Here is a 22,000-nt window from a genome sequence, read left to right as displayed (position 1 = left end):
TGCTGGAGAGGTCTGCTCAACGTTGAAAGAAAATCCTCTATAAAAGTTTCTTAGTGCAAAGGTAACATTTTGACCGGGGCCTCCATCTTAGTGTATCCGACCAGGGCTCCATCGTGGTCAGCCTCAAACTTTGACTTTGTTCTGGTCAAGCACAACCAAGATGCAAGTTGGCTCTATATGTTTTTAAGCACTAGAAAGTGTTTATTCTTTAAAAATTCATATCCCCGGTTCCCTATATTGGATGTTTGTCGTTTTGATGTCATTTTAATCATAACATATTTTCCTATTGTTATAGATTGGTTGTTGATTTTTATTGTGTGCTGTGTCTTGCTTATTTAATGTATTGTTGTTTTTAAATGCTTCGCATTCCTGTCTCCTAAGTTAAGCCTGCCAGCTTATTGCTAGCTACTAAGGGTTCAGCAAGGGAATCATTTATCGAGACCTTGTTTGGTCCATTTATTACGTTGGTGGCCTCATTGCTAGTGGTATGTGTATACTTACTCCTACTAATTCCACCTTCGAATAACGGAGATGGTTGTGTGCATTAGAGAAAAGAAACATGGAACCAGGAAAGGGTAAGAAGGGATGAAAGGGGCCAATGAGTGAAGAGGAGGTAATTGGATCAACATAATGGAGATAAAGTGAAAATATATGACCATCCTTAGTAACCAAGAGATGTCACAGATTATGTGTCTTTCCTCTTTCAGAGCCTGCACCGGCAGAGCCCAACAACTTGCACTGTTATGGGGCCCTCTGCCAAGGTCGCCAGTGTGCCAGCTCTACTGCTATGGACAACCTGATGTGCCTTGGGAACCAAACCAAGTGTGTAGAATTAGCCATCTCAGGAAAGATGGGTAAGTGCATTGCTTGTGAAAGGTCGGTGTCGCTCACATCCCACTGCTATGAAGAAGAAGCAAAAAACGTAGTGAACATTCACTCAAAGTCTTGCATTGACCCAGGAGCCCCACAGCAGCCAGTCACCCTTGGTTTGAGTTACTTAATTTTACAAGAAGAGGTCCACACTGAGAAAAGTCCTCTTCTCCCAGTGGGCATGCTTTCCTGCTATATCAGTTTTTACTAAGTCTAGAGGCTCACAAATCTTTCCCCCTCGTCTCTGGTTTTACAGTGCTTTAAAGTTCATGAGACAATTGCTTCATTATTGAGCACCCCCCCACAAGCTGAAACACACCTATCATCTGCATTAGAAATCTTCACTTCTATCTTCTTCACATGTTACTATTGCAAGAAAGTGGTTAATCTAGTGGAGTTAATCTAGCAAGGAGAATGATTTAAGACTACATTCAAATGAAGTTTTATGTGAGGACGATAGTAAATGGAAGGGCCATTTGTGTGGATAGAAAAAAATAATCGAGTTGCGGTAGAACCATGTTCTTGGTTCACCATACTGGGAAAACCACTAGTCCACAAATTATAGGGTGATAGGAAACTGTTGCCCATAAATGTCAATCATGGTGACCAGAGAAGTCAACAAATTGATTTGGTTGGGTATTTCAGTGGAGAAATGAAGTACTGAGGACAGAGGCGAGGGGAATCCCATTCACCACTACCTTCATCAAGAGGAAATGAGGATAAGATTGGACTCAAGATCATCTCTCCTACCCGAGTGCATGAAGTAAATGGGTGAAGGGAGGAAGATGAATTGAAAAAGTAAATTTTAGACAGTATTTAAGGATAGTTTGGAAACAATTGTAGACTTCAAATATCAAAACATGTTAAAAGATAATGCTGTTCCAGTTAAACATTGTGTATGAACTCAGATAATTTACAGCATAAAACTTAAGGGGATGTTAGATGATGTGTACAAAGGGCACAGTAAACCTAATTAAATAATCTCCATGGTGTTCACCAGTTGAGTAATGAGTTTAGGATTGGTAGGCATCCGAATCTCCATAAAAAGATTTTGACTCTGGCTGTTGCAGCTGTCTTCTCAACACTAGACTTAGATGGTGTGCATCATCAGATTGAATGAGAGGAGTGGTCTAAACCTTTAAGAGTCTTTGTGAAACTAGAGAATACATTTCAATACCACTGACAGCCGTTTGAACTTTTAAGTACATTTTAGGATGATATCTTGGTTTTTGGAAAAGACTATAAAAATACATAATAGTATCTTGAATGATATTTTGGCATTTTTTTGTAAAACAATTGTCAATATTTCAATTCAATTTAGTCTTTATTGCGATCATTCCGGTCATAAAAGACACACAGAAAATTTACAATAGCATAATAAATAATCTTAAGTAAAAACATGATTTCTAAAATAGTAAGACATAATACATTGTGACAGTTGGTAAAACACAAAGGCCTACAAACATGCTAAAACCATCAATTAAAAAACACTTAATTCATTATAAAGGTTATACTTTCATAATATGCTGTACTTACACCAAAAGTGATTTAACTTTTAATTTCCTTCGTGCATCATACTTAAAGAGAGCCTGTTAGAAATGGGATTTCTGTTTGGCTAAGGCTTGCGCCAAAGCCAGGCAGAAACCACCACTCTAGTCAGGGCAAGGGAGTTACACACTGAGGATAACCCCTGCTCACCCCCTTGGTAGCTTGGCATGAGCAGTCAGGCTTATCTCAGAGGCAATGTGTAAAGCGTTTGCGCAACACACACACTCAGCAGCAACAAACTAGGCACACCACAAAAGAAACTCCACACAAGGTTATATAAAAAAAAAATAGCCTTTGAATTATTATAAACACATTAGAAACCTAATGACACATTTACACTGAGCCAACTGGCACGGACAATATTCACAAGGATTATATACAGGACCAGGCCAATCGGGCCGTGGTCAGAACCATCAGAACAGGTAAGTAAATATAAACCACAACCAGTAACTACTGGCACAATAATGACCTCAGCATTATCATAATAGCATTAGACACCCTCCTGCATTATCATAGCATGACATTAGGCATAAGCAGTAGGCATAAGACACATTAGCGCTAGACACCCTCCTAAGCATAGACACATTACGCATTAGGCCTCACCATCATAAACACCGTATGCAATAACCTCATGAGCATAAACATCATTAGAGGCATAAACCAGGGTGCATACATCACATTTGGTACTTTAAACATAAAACACATTAGGGCCCTGTGCCCTACCAACTTACAACTGACCCCAGGCCAACTGGCCTTCTCTAGGGCTCAAATGCCCTATGTCCACAATGTCAGGGCGTAAGAGGGACCTTGCAAAGGGCACCTGGGCTGCCTCAGCAGCAAACATAAAGTGCGCAATTGCGCTGGGGCAGGGCGGGAGTGTATCTCACTCCTTTCTAACGGTGCAGACAAAAAGACTGCCCCCCAAAGGAATAATAACTCTGGCACTAACTGTGCCTCTGGGGTCCCCACTGGGACTTTTTAAGCAGTCATGCCCAACATTGCAGCTGCCCGCAACAGCGGTGCAGCTGTGGCGAAATTAGCCCGGGCACACTGTGCCAACTGCCCTCAAAAGGAAATGGCGCCAAGGCCCCCTCCGGGACTTCTAAAAGAAAAGGAGGTGACACTCAAACGTTGCAGCTGCCCACTGCATGGCGGGCCAGCTGAAAAACCAGCGCGGCCACTTTGGTGTCTCCCCAGCCCAGGTAAGCACAAGAACACCATCTTCATGGGATCACAGCCCCTATCTTTATACTACTTTTCCCCTTTGTCTACAAAGCACAGGGCTTGGTGAAACCAGTCCCAACTAGTTCTGGAGCACTCTGTTTACCAGGCTCCTCTTCCCTATTGTTAGGTGGGGGCTCGTCATCAGACACACCACAGGGGGGTGGAGCTAGCATTCACTAGGCCAGGCACCATCCTATTCAGGGACCAGGGACTTCTCCTCCCACTACTCAAAATGTAGATGTTCCATTCAGCGTAGCGCTGACTCACCCTGCCCCTCCTGGAGCCACACACACCTCACGAGCCCCTGTCACTCAAAAGCCAGACATGCAATTCACATCAGGCAGGCAGACACATAGCACACCGAAATGCCAAGTTCTAAAAATGGCATTTCTAAAATAGTTACAATAAATCAGCGCACACCATTGCGTAGCATTTATTTTCACTGTTCCAAACATACCAAACTTGACCACGCTACGCCTCCCATATCAGGAATTACCACTGAAACACTTATCAGGGAATCCCCAATGCATTACTATGGGAGGGCAGCCCCACAGTAGTGAGAAACTAAAATGGCTGTTTGTCACTACCAGGACATGTCATACACTTAAGGAACATGTCCTATCTTTTTCCTACAATGCACCCTGCCCATAGGGCTAGCTAGGGCCTACCTTAGGGGTGACTGACATCCAGTAAAAGGGGGTCACGGACATGGAACACACTTTAGGTGCCACGTCACAGCGGCAGTAACGCTGCGCGCACAGGCCCTGCAATGGCAGAGGCCTGGGATAGGTTTGAAAGGCTACTTTGGTGGGTGGTGCAATCAGCGCTGCAAGCCCACCAGTAGCATTTAATTTACCAGCCCTGGGTATGAGATGCCACTTTACAAGGGACTGACAGGTAAATTAAATAGGCCAAACAGGTGTAGACCAATCCCACCACATTTAACACAGAGAGCGCGCACACTTTACACTGGACAGCAGTGCTAAAGTGCCCAGAGGCCTAAAACCACCAACACCATGTCAGAAAAAGAAAAAAGCTAGGAGAAAGGCAAAAAGTTTAGGGATGACCCTGCAAAAAGGGCCAAGTCCAACAGAGCCCAATACAAACTAAAAAAAATACCGGTAAATATCAAAGCATCGTACAGAGGGTTAGAACTGATCAATGGCAGCTGTTACTTTTGAAAAATAGGACCGTATTCTCCATATCCAACGTAAAAAGTTTGCTATAGCTATCACAATGGGCTCGTATGTGCTGGTCCTCAATAGTCGTAGAGCAGTAGCACATGACCTAGTACCCAAGTTAGAGCAAATTGGTTTAAGCCATTTGCTCCGTGGAGAGTTGTAGGCCGGGCATACAAATAGGATATAGGGTAACGTTTCATCCTGGCCCTGACAAAATACACGTTTACTATCTAGGTTCTTTTTCCATTGGCAATAAAGGATTTAATTGGTAGAGTATCCACTCGAAACTGGTAAAAAAGTTACCTGTCGCCAGGCTTAGTAATATAGTTCCAAAAATATTCGAACATAGGCTCTGGCTTGTGGTCCAAAAAGGTACTGGTCAATATATGATTTCTATTGGATCACATGTTATTTTCTTTGATCATGGTCCAATAGGCCTCTTTGAAAGCTTTTTTAGAGGGAAACGTGTTACCAACCCATATTCACCAGGGAGCATTTTATCTTTTGCAGCCACGTTATCTTATCTGACATATCAGCGTCTCTAACATCTTTGAGCGCATTTGCATAATGTGACAGCTCCGGGGTTGACCACAATCTTTGCCAAAAAGCAAGAGGTCTAAATCTTGCAACCTCAACCAGGATGTTGCATCCCAAATCAGAATATAGGGGTTTAAGAGGTGTATTCTGAGAAAGACCACAAATTTGTTCTGGGCTAGAGTGAGTGGTGAAACATCCTAAAAACCCCAGAGTTCTGCTCCATAGAGAGTGGAAGCCAGGACCTTTGTATTGCAAATCTTTAGGACTGGGCCTATCGGCTTGGCCTGAGAAAGCCTATACTCGTTTAGTAGCACTCCTGCCAATTGTGAGTGCTTGAGTGACAATAGGTTTATCCGGGTCTTCCAGTCTAACTTTCTGCCCAATGTAATCCCCAGGTAGGTAAATACATCCGTTTGTTCCAACGGGACCCTATTCATGAAAATCGTGCTCTTAACCGCCTTGTACTTATGCAGAACAATGAATTTGGTTTTGTCCACGTTCACTACCAATTCATGATCTCTGCAAAAGGCCTCAAAGCGACAAAGCGCATGCTGCAGCCCCACTTGAGTTTTTGATATAATTAGGGTATCGTCAGCAAAAATGAGTATTGGGACCTTAGAGCCAGCTAAAGAAGGAGCATCGGCAGAGTGTGCTAAGAAATAATTTACAACCCCATTTATGAACAATGAAAATAAAGTGGGGGCCAGAACACATCCTTGATGTACCCCTTTTAAAATCGAAATCCTGGGAGTAGTATTTCCCTGTGCACCCCATCGAACCTGCGCAAAATTGAACTAATGTAATTTGCCTACAAGCGGTAAGAGCTCCAAGGGCATACATAGGTCTTTCAAAAATGTCCAGAGCTTGTTACGTGGGACCGTGTCGAAAGCTGATTTTAAATCAACAAAGGCAGCATACATGGTGCAACCTGCTAAAATTACCACACGCCAATAAATTAAAATGAAACGAAAGACCTGATCGATGGTACTTACATGTGCCCTACAACCTGCCTGTAAGGGTGATAGTATGCTGTTGTCTTCAATCCATGACTGTATTCTATTTAAGAGTAACCTGGCCATTATTTTTTGTGTGGAGTCAATTAGACTAATTGGCCTATAATTACTGGGACTGGATCGATTCCCCTTTTTATAGATAGGTAAAATTTCAGCTCCTCGCCATGAGCCGGGTATGTTTGCTCCACTAGCTATCGCATTCACAAGCAGCTGAATATACAGTAGCCAATTGTCTTTATCATATAGAAACAGGTCCGCAGGGATGCCATCAGGGCCAGGGCCCTACCCCTTGGTACTGCATTCAGGGCATTTTCCACCTCACTTTTTGTAAAAAACAGAGTCAAATCTGGCTTTAGTAATTGAGACAAATGATAACCAGCGTCATTGACCCCAACAGCAAATTGCTCCTCAAAGAAGGACACCCAGTTGTCAATAGTGTAAATTTAGATGTACAGAACTGGAATATGTAAGACACAGAATTGCAAAGGATGGGATTGGACCAAATCCACGTTGAAGCAATCCTTGAGGCACCCATCGCACAAACTAAAAACAATTGTTTTTTGTGACTGACCCGGTTCTTCTCGAAGTTAATAGAGAACTGTACAGTAAAAGGGATCCTTTTAGAATATTGAACGTTTGAATGAGGGTCAGAGCAAGCAATTGTGTTTAGGAATTTTGAACAAGAGACTGTACAGGGATGTTAAAACATTTTTAATAGGAAAAGAGTGTGTGACATGGAGAATTTGGCCCATCCAATTAATTTACACGACCTCATCCCAATACTATGGCCACACATACTACTGTATGCTTAATTACATCTATTGCTACTAATACGCTGCATACACAGTCGAGCAGTGGCATCGACATTCTCTCAACCCTCCATAACCCTGACTTGAAAATCTACTTCTGAACTAAAATGTCGTGAGATTAAGGCTAGATCCAGCAATAAGCCTACTTTGTAAATTTTCGATCTTATTGCAAGCTTAAAGGTTGACACTATCTTCTTCTCTGAAGGTGGACTCATGAGGCCTCTGCTCTGATTTAGGATTGGCTCCTCCTCTTGGCTCTAAATATTTTCACTTGCCATACTTGGGCAGGAAAAAGGGAGTGCTTGCCACCAAGTTCTTCTAAATTTGCCCTTTCCCCCTTTTTCTCTTTCGCAGATGCAGACATTTTTGGCCTCAAACTAGCCTTATCTAATGGAAGCGATTCTACAGTGCTTATGATTTATTGTACCACTGGGAACACCACAGAATTAAATGAGAACCTTTCAGGCTTCCTAACACCTATAGTTCTCTCCTTACATCTGCCTTGAATTATTAACATTTGGGCAGATGAGCCTTTGCTACCGAAATCCAGCTCTCTGTTCAGAACATTTAAAGCTGTTGACATGACTCAAGTGATTGCGACTGCTACACACAAAGTCGTCCATCCTTTGGATTTAGTCTTTTCTCTGCCTGATTTGACCATCTCCTATAGTATATTTCCTCTAGTATGGTCAAACATGGAATTTGCTAACATCCCTGAAACTATTAAACCCTCGTAGACCACCATCAAATGACCCAGGCATTCAGTTTCCAACAGCAAGCTGAACTTGGCACTTGCCATTAATCCCCCATCTGGGGCCTCCCTGAACAGTGCAACAGAAAATATATAACAATTGGTTATTACCTGCTATTGACCAAATTGCTCTCACCGAACCTAGCCATTGTCATTGAGCTAGGCCGTCAGCCCCTTGGTTCACAAAAGCACTCAGAGAGGCTAAACAAAAATGCAAGAAGGCCGAGGAGGCTGGTGTACAGATAAAAGATGGATTTATCAAAAAACATTGAGGAACTACAAAAAACAAATTAGAACAGCTAGTGCTAACTACTTTGCTCTTTAAGTAGATCAAGCGAATAACTCCATCTTTAAAATAGTTCCCATTCTTCTTATTCCAGACTACTGTTGCAATTCTATCCCTCATTCTCAAATACTATTCAGCAACCTATCTCTTTTTTTCCATAATAAAATCAGGGGTATCTCTCAGACATCTAACACCAGCTTCTTCCGCTCTTTCATGTTCAATCGTTACTCACTGTTAAATCTGGGTCACTGCTGGATCTCCACATGAGGAGACTGAAGTTGTGGGGGAAAAAAGTAATGATGGTGAATATATCATGTGTATTGACCTAGCGGAAGAGGACTCTCGAGGTGCTAATGTTTAGCATTCAAGGGGCTGTGGAGATGAGTTTCGGACCTCATGCTTTCTAACCTTAGACCGAGTAAGCTTCGAGGTGTGTTCTCATAACGCGTGATGTTTTTGTTCTGGGATTACTCCTTCATGTAGTATGTGATATATTGTAGGTTTTATATATATTTTTGGGAGTAGTTGAGATATTCTAGGTGTTGAAAATGCCCATGTGCGGTGTCATCGAAGTTTGTTTTACTATATGGAGTGTGAGTCGATTGTGAGGTTGGACGGAAGATGAGAAGGTAGCTGGTGGGTCAGAAGTGTGCACAAGTGTTTCTTTGCTCCTCTGCAATGTAAGCACCTATGAAAATAAAAAGTGCTTGAGATTCAACCTGAGTGTCCGTGTCCTTTTTCAAAAAGGTCCCCATGGTAGCGTTCCTTTCTCCAATTTTGCCTAAATTTGCTTGTCTCTGTGATTGCCCCTCTTCGCTTTCGTGCCTACGCAGAAGACAGCAAAATGTATTTAGACTGGGGTAAGAGTTGGCATTTACAGATTTGACTCCTGCTATCTTTGTGACTGGATCCAGGATTCGATGTGAACAGAATTACATAACAACAGTGATTACCATCATCAAGTACCCAGAGAGTTACTGGGGTGTGGAGTTCAAACATTTCCCACTGGTGAGGTCCATCTGAACTCACCCAGTTCCATGAATAATGGGCATTCTTTTTCTTTTCTAGACTTTCATTGTTTGTTCTGAGAGGATTGCACTTGGCAGGTCCTCCAATTTTTGATTCAAACCTCTGCAAAGAGTCCTTTAATTTGGTCTTTGGAGTTGGACTGCAGAAACTTCTATTACTCATGTATGCCCCTCTGTCTATTGTGAAGGCTCAAGATATGCAGATGTATTTATAAAACACAAACCTAGCTACAAAGCAATGATGTGCTGTGCTGAGGCGTTGGGTTCCCAGGTGTCAGAGTGATGTGTTCTTTGAAGACATGAGTCTTCCAGCTTTCTGCCCCTCCACTGGATCAAGTTTAAATGCCATGTATTGTACAGAAGACTTTACATATCAGCAGTCCCTAATCCTTACCCTGTGCAAACCAGTACACAATCTGTGGTCTTAATCCCGTTTAGAGAGTAAAGATGCCTACTGTTCTCTGGCCCAGACTGTACAAATTTGGAGCTATAGTTTTTCAATTGGTATTCTATATGATGAAGTTAGACCTCTTTAAGAATGTGAGCACTCTAATTAGGTTTTATGGATAGAAACATGCACCAGCCAATTGACAAAGTATCTATTTTCCCCACAGGATAGTTTCCTTTTGGACTCAGACACAACTCTCGCCCAGGCTAGCATGTCAGATACTCCAGTGCCTCATGCCAATGACCAGTGCTCATATATAAAAGAGTGCCAGGAGTCAATATTTGAAGAAAGGGCTTATTTCAGAAACATTGATGACGATAAGTAAAGGGTAGCTACCCCTTCAATCACATTAATATCTTTCATATTCTTTTGCAGGCCTCACATCGGACGTCTCCATGAAAGGATGCGCTGAGATTCCAGAGTGTGAGGAGGAGATGGGATTTAGAAGCACACGTGCCTCCTTCCACCTACAATGCTGTGACTCTGATTTCTGCAATGGGGGCTCAGGTAGAGTTTGTTTGTGGGACATAATCAAACTGGGGCACATGGGTAAGCCAGCGTGCAAAGAATGAGCCAATAGGGACACAGGTGGAATAGTGTACATTAAACAAACCAATGGGAACCGAGCTAAGAAACCTGTGGAGCACAAGATAATGGCAATAAATGTAGGACAATCTGTGGAACTTCATAAAAAAATTAAAGCAGTTTGGGCACCTAAGACCTACTCAAGCTACCATTGGGCACACAACCTTTAAGACTGGCGAAGGCACAGAACCTTAAGTACCTTAGGCAAGATAACCGTCATAAGATAACCCAATGTGAACACTGCGTGAAGAGACTCCAGTGCTTGATCCAGTACAGACACAAGGAGGACTGTGTGGACAGCACACATCAATGTGGACATTGATAAGATGTCCTGCAATGCTCACACCTAGTGGAATGTAGACAGAATGTTCTCTGAAGACACAAATGGACATACATGAATTTAATCAAGGCACACGAGGCAAAAGCGACACAGGATGAACCGTCTATGTACTACTAGCCAGAATGTTAGTTGGTAGAACAGTCTGCAGGCAGGAATCAATGTAAACATTGGTAGGAGAGCCTGCAAAGACACAAACCAGCAGACAAAGGTACTTGAAGAGCATAGTTAATCTGCAGGGTACAAGCCAACAGGAGCACAGAGAGGCTGATAACTGAGCAAATGCCAACAAGGACGTGCTCCCTGCAAGCTCATCGTTCGGCAGAGGGCACTCTTTGTGTCCGTGCTCGCTTAAGGTGTTCATAGAATGAGCCAGCAGGGACACAAAGAGTGGAGGATGAGCCTAGAGGGAGCAGTCAATGAGGCATATTTAGGTCAACCTGCAGGCATAAACAAATGGTAAATCAGGGAGTTGCCATTTCATGAACCAAGGGTGAAACATGAGAATGGAAGCTTACTGGGCACATGGCAACAGAGATACAGGTATGACAATAATCAGGCATCACCAACATTAACACAGGTAGTAGAGGAAGGGCCACATTTGCTAAACCTTCACGTAAAGCAGTGCAGCAAGCAAAGTTACTGTGCTGTGTTGTGTGAATGGGAGAGAGCAGAAATGGTCCATATTTACAAAGATATGCAGCATGTCTGCTCGCTCCCTGCACTGGTGCACAATTTGCAGCCTAGTGCCAACGCACGCACCCTTGTGCCATAGTGCAAGCATGCCTGTGTTACAGGCAGGATTGTTTTTGTGCAGTAAGGGACACCTTCTGAACAAAGGCAATCCTTATATGCATTTTTCTCTTTCTATGTGTGCTGCAGAATGCATGAAAAATAGAAAGAGGATGTAATGAGGAGAAATAAGCATTTTGACGCAAATCAAGTCTTTGTAAATCTGGGATTGCGCAAACATCAATGTGTGGGTGCATGGGAACATCCATGCTCCACCCATGGAATGCCTCCCAAGTTGAAATATAACAAAACTCAGAACATGCTGCTATCTTGCGTTGTATTTCTTTACAAAGCTACGCAAGGTCATCCAATTCAGGCCTTGCACGGCTTTGTGAATATCACTGAAGCCTTTGCGTGGTTCTTGCATCACCTTAAGCGACGCAAGGACAACACATAGCCACATAGCCTTCATAAATATGGGCCTAAGTGTGTAAAGTCAACTCACTGGAAGGACAAACAACAAAAGAAAAGCAGCTCAGTTCCTTGAACACACTCTGCGGTATTCAGTTAAGTGGGTAAGGAGGAGAGTGCAGGTTTATGCTCAGAACATTGGTTAGAGCTGCCTCTCAGGTGGTATTCTCTTCAGCATCTAATGATGGTTTCCTGAAGTTCTTTCTGGTTTCATTGTATCTGTCAGTCAGGTTATTGCTTACTCCATTCTGTCTCCTGTATCCTTGCAGGGATCTAGTGGGATCCTCAGATCTAACAGAGAAGGTTAAACATGATTAATTCGGTGTAATTCTAAGGATTCTAGGTCCCTATGCAAGAAATATTGGGAGGGCCCCTCCCAAGATAGAATTTTACTATCTATTTTTTGCCAACTCAAGCTCTGTGTTGCCTAAAAATATTTAACAATATGTTAAAGATTAAGAATAAATACACAGAAGTGAGTTAGAGAAAATGGTCTCTTGCCCATGTGGCCCCTTGGAAGGTGGGGGCCCTTGGCAATTGCCCACTTTGCCCATGCCTTAAAACATCTCTGAATTCAGTGTATCTCCTGTGGGTCTCTGGGGCATGAGGGCTCTCTGCCACCGCCAGTTTACACGGTTGTCTGCACTGTACTGTCCCATGATGGGGGTTTCAGCTGTTATTCTTTACACTTCATATGATCAGTTTCTTGCAAGTGGTGGCCTTTTATTGGCAGCTAATTCATTATATGTGATCCTCATGACATTGACTTGCTTTACTTCATGTCTAGTTAGGTATCTGTCCTCCTAAGTCACCCACAGTCACAATTTGTGTTTGTGCCAGCCATTACTTCACTGCCAGCTGCCTGTCTGTGATTCTCACCTTGTTTTGTTTCATTTCAGGTCCAACTGAGGATGACCTGGTGCCCAACGGAGTTGAGTGTTACAGCTGCAGCGCAGCTGAGGAGAAGATTGGATGTCCTCTCGAGAGAGCCACCACGGTCAACTGCACTGGATCCATGACCTCCTGCTTGGAGGCCTACGGTGTGACCAGAGAAAGTGAGTGACTGTTATTTCTCTCTCCCCTTCCCTTCCAATTTCTCCTAGATTTGTGTACTTCCCTGTTTCCCCCTTGGCTTACATCTCACCTACAAAGGCTCCTCTCTTAGGTCACCACCTGGCTCTTGCTTCAATCTTCTACAGTACTGCTTTAATTCCTTCTCCCTTCTTTGTGCAACATTTAACATTGACTTCACAGGTCTTCCCTAATCTCCTATGTCCCTCTCCTTTATGCTGTCCTGCTGCTTCTTTTCTAACCCTTTCCCCCTTCCCTCAGTACTTCCCTTCCTCACTGCTACTCTCGAATCACTGGTTTCTCTGGTTTTATTCCCCTTACATAGAAAGAGTAAATTGTGTCTGACTCTTAGGCATAAAAGTGACCTCAGAAGGGTTTCAGCTCTATCGATAATAATACCACTAATAATACTATTTGCACTGCCCCATATATAATACATACAATGCTGCCTGCTCTACTTATAATGGAACTTATATTCATGTTCTAATGATAGTTAGACTAATATTAACTACAATTTTAGGCGTAATTATTAATAAAATTTTACCAATGATTGTACTACTGTTTCTGCTTTTAACAATATTCGTTTCACTGCTACGTACACTATTACTGATTCTAGTTAATGCACACGTTCTATTTATAGCAAGACCGCCACTACTGTTATTACCAATTACAGTAATGAATAATAATAATAGTGATTGTTATTATTTTTGGTGGTATTATTATCATCATCAGTAGTAGTAGTAATACAGCATGACATTCTTACAACTATTATTCTTATTATTTATTATATTTGTTATTAATATAATGGACAAAGTACCCCCTACCGCACATTATATGGAGATTGTAAGTCACCGAGGAGTTCCATAACCATATAGAGATAGAGGCCGAAGGCCAAGTTCCTTTATAAGATTATGGAACTCTGAGGTACGCAGATGTTACTTTATCCCACTTAATACACGGTCACACCAGCACCTATCCCACAGAGCACTTCACCTCGGCTGCTGGCAGGAGGCATTGTGATGTCAGAAAACTCAACTGCAATAACATATAATGGTCGAGTTCTGATGTCTTTTCTTTATAATCGGTGACTTGGTGCATCACAAGTCATCGATTATAAAGATATTAATGGATGCTGTTTATACAGCGATTACAGAATCCCTTGCATCATAGCAATATTCTTTATCATCAGTAGTAGTGGTAATATAGCATATTATTAATATTATAATTCTACCTCTCATAGAAAGCCATTATCACAACTAACTGTATTCTAAATCCAGTAATTCACTAATTTGACGTAGCAACAATGGGTAAGAAAACTTTGTAAATGAATTCCAGTTGCTTTGACAGGCCTCCCTGAGAGCAGCGCTAGAGAGTAGGGAGCAAAGATTTTGAAAGAAGGGAAGAGAAGGCACTTAGCGTTATGGTCAACGCGCATATCACAAAACTCCGTGCCCACAATCCGGATTGTGGGCACGGAGTTTTGTGATATGCGCGTTGACCATAACGCCTTTTCAACCCTGATGAAGTTCCATTAAAAGTAACGAAACGCGTTGGCTGCTGTCCTGCGTGTTTCCGTATTTTAGAAGAAGAAGAAATTAAAAGGACTATTTGTGAATAAGCTTACGTCTGTTGGTTCGTGACTTCTTTCCTGGTGCTGCCTCCATTTTTCTTTAAAACCCATCTATAAGTTGTTCGTATTGTTGTACGTTTCCAACTGATAATGATGATGACAATCAAAGCCATCTCTGACCATCCAGAGTTATTGCAACAGTGATCTGTGATCTATAACCAGTGCATGGGTCCCCTTCTTGCTCCCGGCATGACTGGCTTCTTTCTGTAATTTCTTCTCTTTTAGCCACTTTTGTACTCACAGGTGTGTAGGTGATATCACATGTGATCATGTTGCTTAATCTGCTCTTGTACTCGTAGGTGATGTTGTCTCCAGCAGAGTTATCCGAGGGTGTGCAGCACCAAAGACGTGCAATGGCTCATTTCTGTCACTTCTACACCAGTTTCAAGAACCTCAAGTGTTTTGCTGCAGTGGAAATTTGTGCAACAGCCGTACATTTGTGGGAGTGCAGAACGCAAGCCATGGAGTTTCCAACAAACCTTCGTCTGATGGCCTCTCCGAGCACTCTAGCCATGTTACGTCCAACGCTGACATCTTCAGTGCTGCCCATACTGCAAATGGCAGTGTTGTGGGCACCACAGGAATGAAGGGGAAATCAAATTTGACCCTTTCGGTCAATGAAAACATCTTGAACTCAGAAAGCAATATGTCTATTGCAAACTTCTATGAAGACAGCACTGCAGACATGGACTCTGGCACCAACTCAGATCTTACACAGTTCGATTATCAGCAAGACAGTGGGTATGATCCTCAAGGCCAAACTGACATACAAATAACTGACGACTTAATTTTGTCCCATGTGGGAAATCCTTTAGATGACCTTGATCTTAATGTTTCAGTTTCCAATATGTCCTCTGATCTTTACCAGAGTGGGGTTGATGAAGGTGGTTATTCTACTGGCGGTTCTGCCAGTGTCTTCAAATCTCCAAAGCCGTCTGAAAGCAACAACTCTATTTTCAGTAACTCCTCAACAGGTTTCCTCAGTGGCCCACCTGATATTGCTATCTCCAGTGACAATGGCAGTGCCTCCATTTCAGGAGTATCACCAGCAAACAAGAATAGCTCAGTTTCCAATAGTTCATCAGTTTACCACACTGGTGTTAATGACACAGTCCTCTTGAGTAATGATTACAACTCTGATCTCAATTCAGGAATGGCCTTGGGAGGCAGCAATGACTTACATTCCAAAAACCTTTCAACAGTTTCTCCTATTGCCTCTTCAACAGCTTCACCTATTGCCTCAGCCTTTAGTAATACTGACAGTGGTTCTCCAATTAGTCATCATATCTCAGAAATATTGATGGGAGGCACAAATGGCTCAGTGTCCTTTAATTCTTCAACGGATTACCATAACAGCTCTGACCACATAGGTCTCAGTGGTAGCAACTCCCCCTCAGTGACACCCCCAGGAGTTACCAATGATTCAATTTCCCCCAGTTCCACAGCACTTTACAGTGGCTCTGATCACACTGATACCCCCACAGCTAATTCAAGTATTTACAGTACCTCGCCAGAAGGGCATAATGTCACTACCCATACTCCTATCTCATCTGCAGGTGACAACAGCAGTGCATCCCTTGCAGGGATGTCTTCAGGCATCCACAACGTTTCACTACTGTCCAGTAGTATCTCAACAGTATATCTCAATGTCACAGAACACACTACTCCCTCTCCTGGCAACCACAACACTGCTTCCTTCTCAGCAATGTCTGAGGACAGTCACAATGTCTCAGGTTCCAATAGTTACTCAGTAATTTACAATAATGGCTCAGAGTCGAGTGATCATAACACAGATACTCACAGTAATACTTCCCATTCAGGAAACATAGCAGGAGGCAATCTGTTAGACTCCAACACCTCTACCACAGTTACTCCTATGAGCTCAACCTTTAGTACTATGCTCAGTGGAAACCAAACTGGTTTATCAGCAATATCATCGGGAGTAAGGGATGGCTCTGGAGTAATCAATTCATCAATGGTTTACTATTATACCTCTAACCACACAGGCCATGATAGTGCTGCCTCCCACGCATTATTGTCGCCAGCAGGTCCCAATGACTTAATTTACAATAGTTCTGCAACACATTATTATAGTGGCTCTGATATCAATATAGGTCATGACAGCATTGCCTCCAGTTCAGGAAGTAACTCGTCTACCACCTCCTATGGTGAATCCAACCAAACTACTACTGTTTCCTCCGATCATTTCATTGACATATCAGTGCCTGAAACTAATATTTCATATCCCCATAGTTCGCATAGTGGGTTTGCCAGCACCAGCCCCCCCACCAGTATTGAAATCAGTACGTCCCACTTAGGAATGAGTGCAGGGGGAACAAATGACTCAACTTACAATATCTCTTCCAGTGACTACAATTACTCTGCCTCAGTTATTCCTCCAGGAGGCCACAATGACCTAGTTTCGAATACAACCTCAGCCATTTACCACAGTGACTCGGAGCACGCCTATGGTGACTTCACAAATGACTCTGTCTCAGGAATGCCATCGGAAGGTCACAATGACGTGATTTCGAATACATCCTCAGCCATTTACCACAGTGACTCGGAGCACGCTGGCCTCTCCTATGGTGACTTTAAAAATGACTCTCTCTCAGGAATGCCATCAGTAGGCCACAATGACTCGCTTCCTAATGTTTCTTCAATCATTTACCACAGTGGCTCAGAGCATGCGGGTCTATCCGCCGGGGACCACAACGACTCAATTTCTAATACATCCTCACCAATTTACCACAGTGGCTCAGAACACACTGGTCTCTACACTGTAGAGCTCAGCAATGGCTCTCTCCCAGAGGTAACTCCAGGAGGTGGCAATGACTCAGTTTCTGATGTTATCAGAGCGACTGGTCCTTCAACTGGTGGCCGCAGCAATGACTCTTTGTCAGTAACCCCACCAGGTAGCCCCAACGACTCTCTTTCTAATATATCCTCAGCCGTTTACCACAGTGACTCAGAGTACGCTTATGGTGACTTTAAAAATGACTCTGTCTCAGGAATGCCATCAGAAGGCCACAATGACTCGCTTCATAATGTTTCTTCAATCATTTACCACAGTGGCTCAGAGCATGCGGGTCTATCCGCTGGGGACCACAGTAATGGCTCCCGTACAGGAATGCCCTCGGATGGCCACAACGACTCAATTTCTAATACATCCTCAACTATGTACCACAGTGACTCAGAGCACGCATATGGTGACTTTAAAAATGACTCTGTCTCAGGAATGCCCTCGGATGGCCACAACGACTCAATTTCTAATACATCCTCACCAATTTACCACAGTGGCTCAGAACACACTGGTCTCTACACTGTAGAGCTCAGCAATGGCTCTCACCCAGAGGTGCCTCCAGGAGGTGGCAATGACTCAGTTTCTGATGTTATCTCAGCCATTGGTCCTTCAACTGGTGACCGCAGCAATGACTCTTTGTCAGTAACCCCACTAGGTAGCCACAACGACTCTCTTTCTAATATATCCTCAGCCGTTTACCACAGTGACTCAGAGCACGCTTATGGTGAGTTTAAAAATGACTCTTTCTCAGGAATGCCATCAGGAGGCCACAATGCCTCACTTTCTAATGTTTCTTCAACCATTTACCACAGTGGCTCGGAACACACTGGTCTCTCCACTGTTGACCACCACAATAGCTCTACCGTAGACATTCCCCGAGGAGGGCATAATGAGCCGCTTTCAAATATATCCTCAACTGTCTACCCCAGTGGTTCAGGGAACACCTATGGCTCTCTCTCAGGAATGCCTCCAGGTGGGCAGAATGGCTCAATATCTAATGCTTCCACTGACTCTTATCACAGTGACTCAGAGCATAATGGTCTCTCTACCAGTGACCACAGGAACGTCTCTCTCCCAGGAATGACCTCTACAGGTCACAATGGCTCGGATTCTAATACTTCCTCAATCCTTTACCATAGTGGCTCAGAACACGCTGGTGTCACTGCCGTTGACTACAACAATGACTCTCTCACAGGAATGCCCACAGACCGCCACAATAATTCACATTTTAATATTTCCTCAGACTCAGAGCACACTGGTCTCCACTATGGTGACTACAAAAATGACTCTTTCTCAGGAATACCATCAGAAGACCACAATTACTTGCTTCCTAATATGTCGTCAAACAGTGGTCTTTCTTCTGCTGACTACAACAGTGACTCCCTCTCAGGAATGCTATCTGAAGACCGCAATGATTCACTTTCCAATATGTCCTCAAACAGTGGCCTCTCCCCAGGTTACTACAACAGCGGCTCTTTCTTAGGAATGCCTCCAGGAGGCCACAATGACTCACTTTCCAATATTTCCTCAACATATTACAACACTGGCTCAGAACACAATGGTCTCTCCACTGTTCACAATGACTCTCTCACAGGAGTACCAGCCGAAGGTCACAATGACTCACTCACCAATGTTTCTTCAAACATTTACCACAGTGGCTCAGAGCTCACTGGTATTTCCAATACTGAACACAGCAATGGCTCCCTCCCAGGAATGTCCTTAGGAGGCTATAATAACTCTGCTTCAAATAGTTCAACTCTTTACCACGGTAGTTCTGAGTATTACAATTTCTCCATTATGGGCCTCGACAGTGCCCTGCACCCGGGAGCATTCCCTAGGAACTCAAGTTCTAATAGTTCTTTACCTGTTTCCTATGTTAATTCCAACCACACCAATATGACAAGTGGTCACAGCAGTGTTTCTCACTCAGAGATAACCTCCACAAGCAACAATGGTTCCTCACTGGGTTACCACACTGGTGCTAACCACACAGATATCTCCCCCGCGGGAAATGAAATTAGTGGCAGCAATATGAGTGCGTCTTCCTTAGGAGCCAGCAGTGACAGTTTCCTGCATCGTAACGCCTCAACAATGAACACCAATGAGCCCCACCTTGAATCCTCATCTGGGATTTCCTCAACAGATGCCCCTGGTAATGTCTCCATGCATGACTTTTCTGATGAAACGGTCTCATCTTCCTTCTTCGACAGTGCAGTCAATTCTGACATCCTCTACAGGGGCGATCCGAACGGGACCTCAGGCCTCCCCATGGCCCCTATCACAACTATGGAGGGAGAAACTGGCAACCACATAAATACTACAAACGGTCATCCTGGAAGAATAGTTAACACATATGTCTTCTTAGCTGTGGTCATATTGGGACTGATGTACTGAATACCTCTCCACAGCATATTGTGTATAATACTTATGAGAGTTCTTTAGTTCTTTTGAGATTGAGAACTTGAAAACAGGTTTGGATTGCAAATTGAAAATTAATGCTTTGGAGATAAATTTAAAAATCATATGTGATCACCTGGCTGTGTTTTAATGGGTTGCCTTTTTCTGATGTCAGTTAGAAGGCGATTCCCAATTGTGGGGGCCACAACAAATAAAGCTGGTTCCCCAGCCTTGCATTTCCAAAATACTGGCTCTGGATTCCAAGCAAAGGGACTTTAAGAGATGGTAGGGCCTAAGCCTGTGTGTAATGAAGGAAGGGTCCACCTGGTAAGCACTCAGGTGGGCAGTACAGAGATTCTTAAAAAGCAGAGCTTGCTGCACCAACAACCAGTGAACACTCTGTTGTGTGATTGACATGTGATCATCCAGGGCAGTAATTCACAGTGGATCTCAAAAAAGTAAGGTTACATTTCACTGATGTTTTTTCCAGTTGTCCATTGAAGAATTTACTAAGCCGAAATAATGGCTCATTTGGGGTCAGTAGTTTATTGTCACCTTTCAACACCATTGATCTTAAGCAATAGAGACAAGCACATTTGAAAGTTAATGGTCTCCACTCTGGAAGGTGGTAGCTGTTGAACACTTCATTTCTGCAGCTGAGACTTTAGTAGAATACCACAGTTCCAGAAGTATCTTCTCCTTTAGTGGTAATTTCTCCAATGTTCTTAGGAAATAGTTGTGAGATCTCCTTAAGCACATGGTTTTGGAATCTGAATAATATGCAGTTAAATCTAAATTTTAAAAACAAATTGTCTGTCCTAAATTCAACACTGTTTGTGTTCTGATCAAATTTGGGTTAAATCCAGCTTTAGCTGTAATGTTAACCTCAATGGGAAACCTTGGATATTCATGTGAATCTTAAGGTCACCATATTCAGGGTTGTGTAGAAACTATGTCCTGTTGCTATTTTGTCCTGTCGCTAGGTTAGGTCTTTCTGTAGGACTGTTTGGTTGCAGGTGCTCTAAACAGATGTTGACATGTGTTCTGCTGGTTTAATGTAATGCCTTTTAGTGTTTGCCAGTTCCAGATGTGTTTGTGTTTCTACATTACTCTGTAAGATGGTGTAACTGTGGTTATTGTGTTCCTGAAGGCAAGTAACACTGCATTGTTAGCACTAATCTGTGCTAACTCATCATGTATCCTGTGGATGTATTGTTCCAGAAACAGCTTTTGTAAAAATTGTTTTTCAAACAGTCTATGCAATGAGATTGCAAACTCTTTGATTGAATGCAATATTATTTGTGAATGTTGTGCCTCTATAATTATAAAGAAAATAGTGCACAAACAAAATTAAAAGAGTGTGTTTTATTTATAAAGGATTTGACATAGTGACAAACTTGTGAACCAGATATTCATATGCGGAATGATTATGATTCTTTCCCACTAACCTCTCATCACCTCCGGTATTAGGCATTAGCAAAAAACGGTATAGAAGCGATAAGGATTGAGGAATGCCTTCATGGACATATGGTAAATAAAACCAAAGACTGTTGGTGGAGCCATCCAGTGCAGGATCTTTGCAGCCTCAAAGATGAGAGTGAATGGAGAAGACCTGTTCACGCTCCACTAAGCTCAACTCAGCCATCACTAGTATTTCTTCCTCCTCCTAGTACATTTGATACATGTTGCACATTTGAGAGAAGGGAAGTCCTAACATGGGGCACGTGGTCCTGTCTTGGGTGCCTTGTTGACTTTCTTGACCACAAAACTTCCACTGGAAGGAGGATATATTATTGCTATGATACCAAGAGACCATCTTTTTGGTCCCATGCTGACTAACCAGATTGGTTGAAATACCCTTGACTTTGAGATGGATTGGTGTCCCTCCAACCAATCAGAAGTGGTCTGATATTCTAGCCCTGTACAAGCAGGGAGATGGTGATTATGATATAGCAAAAATACATTGATTCTAACTCCGCTGACCACAATCCTAAAGCTTATGGATTTTGTCAATTTCATATTTTGGGGGGAAAAAATTCCACCTATATATATTGTAACCCAAGGAGCCAATGAAGGGCGTGAATAGATGCATGCTGTGTGTGTGCATTTTTTTAACAGTAAAGTCTGTGTTGCCCTATTGTCCTATAGAGGATAGAACTGTGATGCAACCTTGAAACAGGTAGGTCATCACTAGGTTTTCCCTGTCTACAGGAGGGTGGGGGAAAGCTATGTGTGAGGGCTGCTTGTCTGTATGCATGACATGACACTATGATGGCCTT

General features: G+C 42.9%; 1 protein-coding gene across 1 annotated transcript in view; it reads left to right on the top strand.

Annotated features, from left to right (window-relative positions):
* LOC146808923 (uncharacterized) overlaps positions 1–21,061 on the top strand; it is a 51,743-nt gene extending 30,682 nt beyond the window's left edge. Inside the window, exons 4-7 of the mRNA XM_085615726.1 lie at positions 708–854; positions 10,071–10,202; positions 12,720–12,875; positions 14,821–21,061. Coding sequence (XP_085471852.1) covers positions 708–854; positions 10,071–10,202; positions 12,720–12,875; positions 14,821–19,718 — 5,333 coding nt within the window. The 3' untranslated portion in view covers positions 19,719–21,061. The remainder of the gene's footprint in view (positions 1–707; positions 855–10,070; positions 10,203–12,719; positions 12,876–14,820) is intronic.
* Positions 21,062–22,000: the final 939 nt, after the last annotated feature.

Source organism: Triturus cristatus, chromosome 7 (genome assembly GCF_964204655.1).
Source record: "Triturus cristatus chromosome 7, aTriCri1.1, whole genome shotgun sequence".
Classification (NCBI taxonomy): Eukaryota; Metazoa; Chordata; class Amphibia; order Caudata; family Salamandridae; genus Triturus; species Triturus cristatus.
The sequence above is the reverse complement of the archived record's forward strand: the minus strand, read 5'-3'. Positions and strand labels throughout refer to the sequence as shown.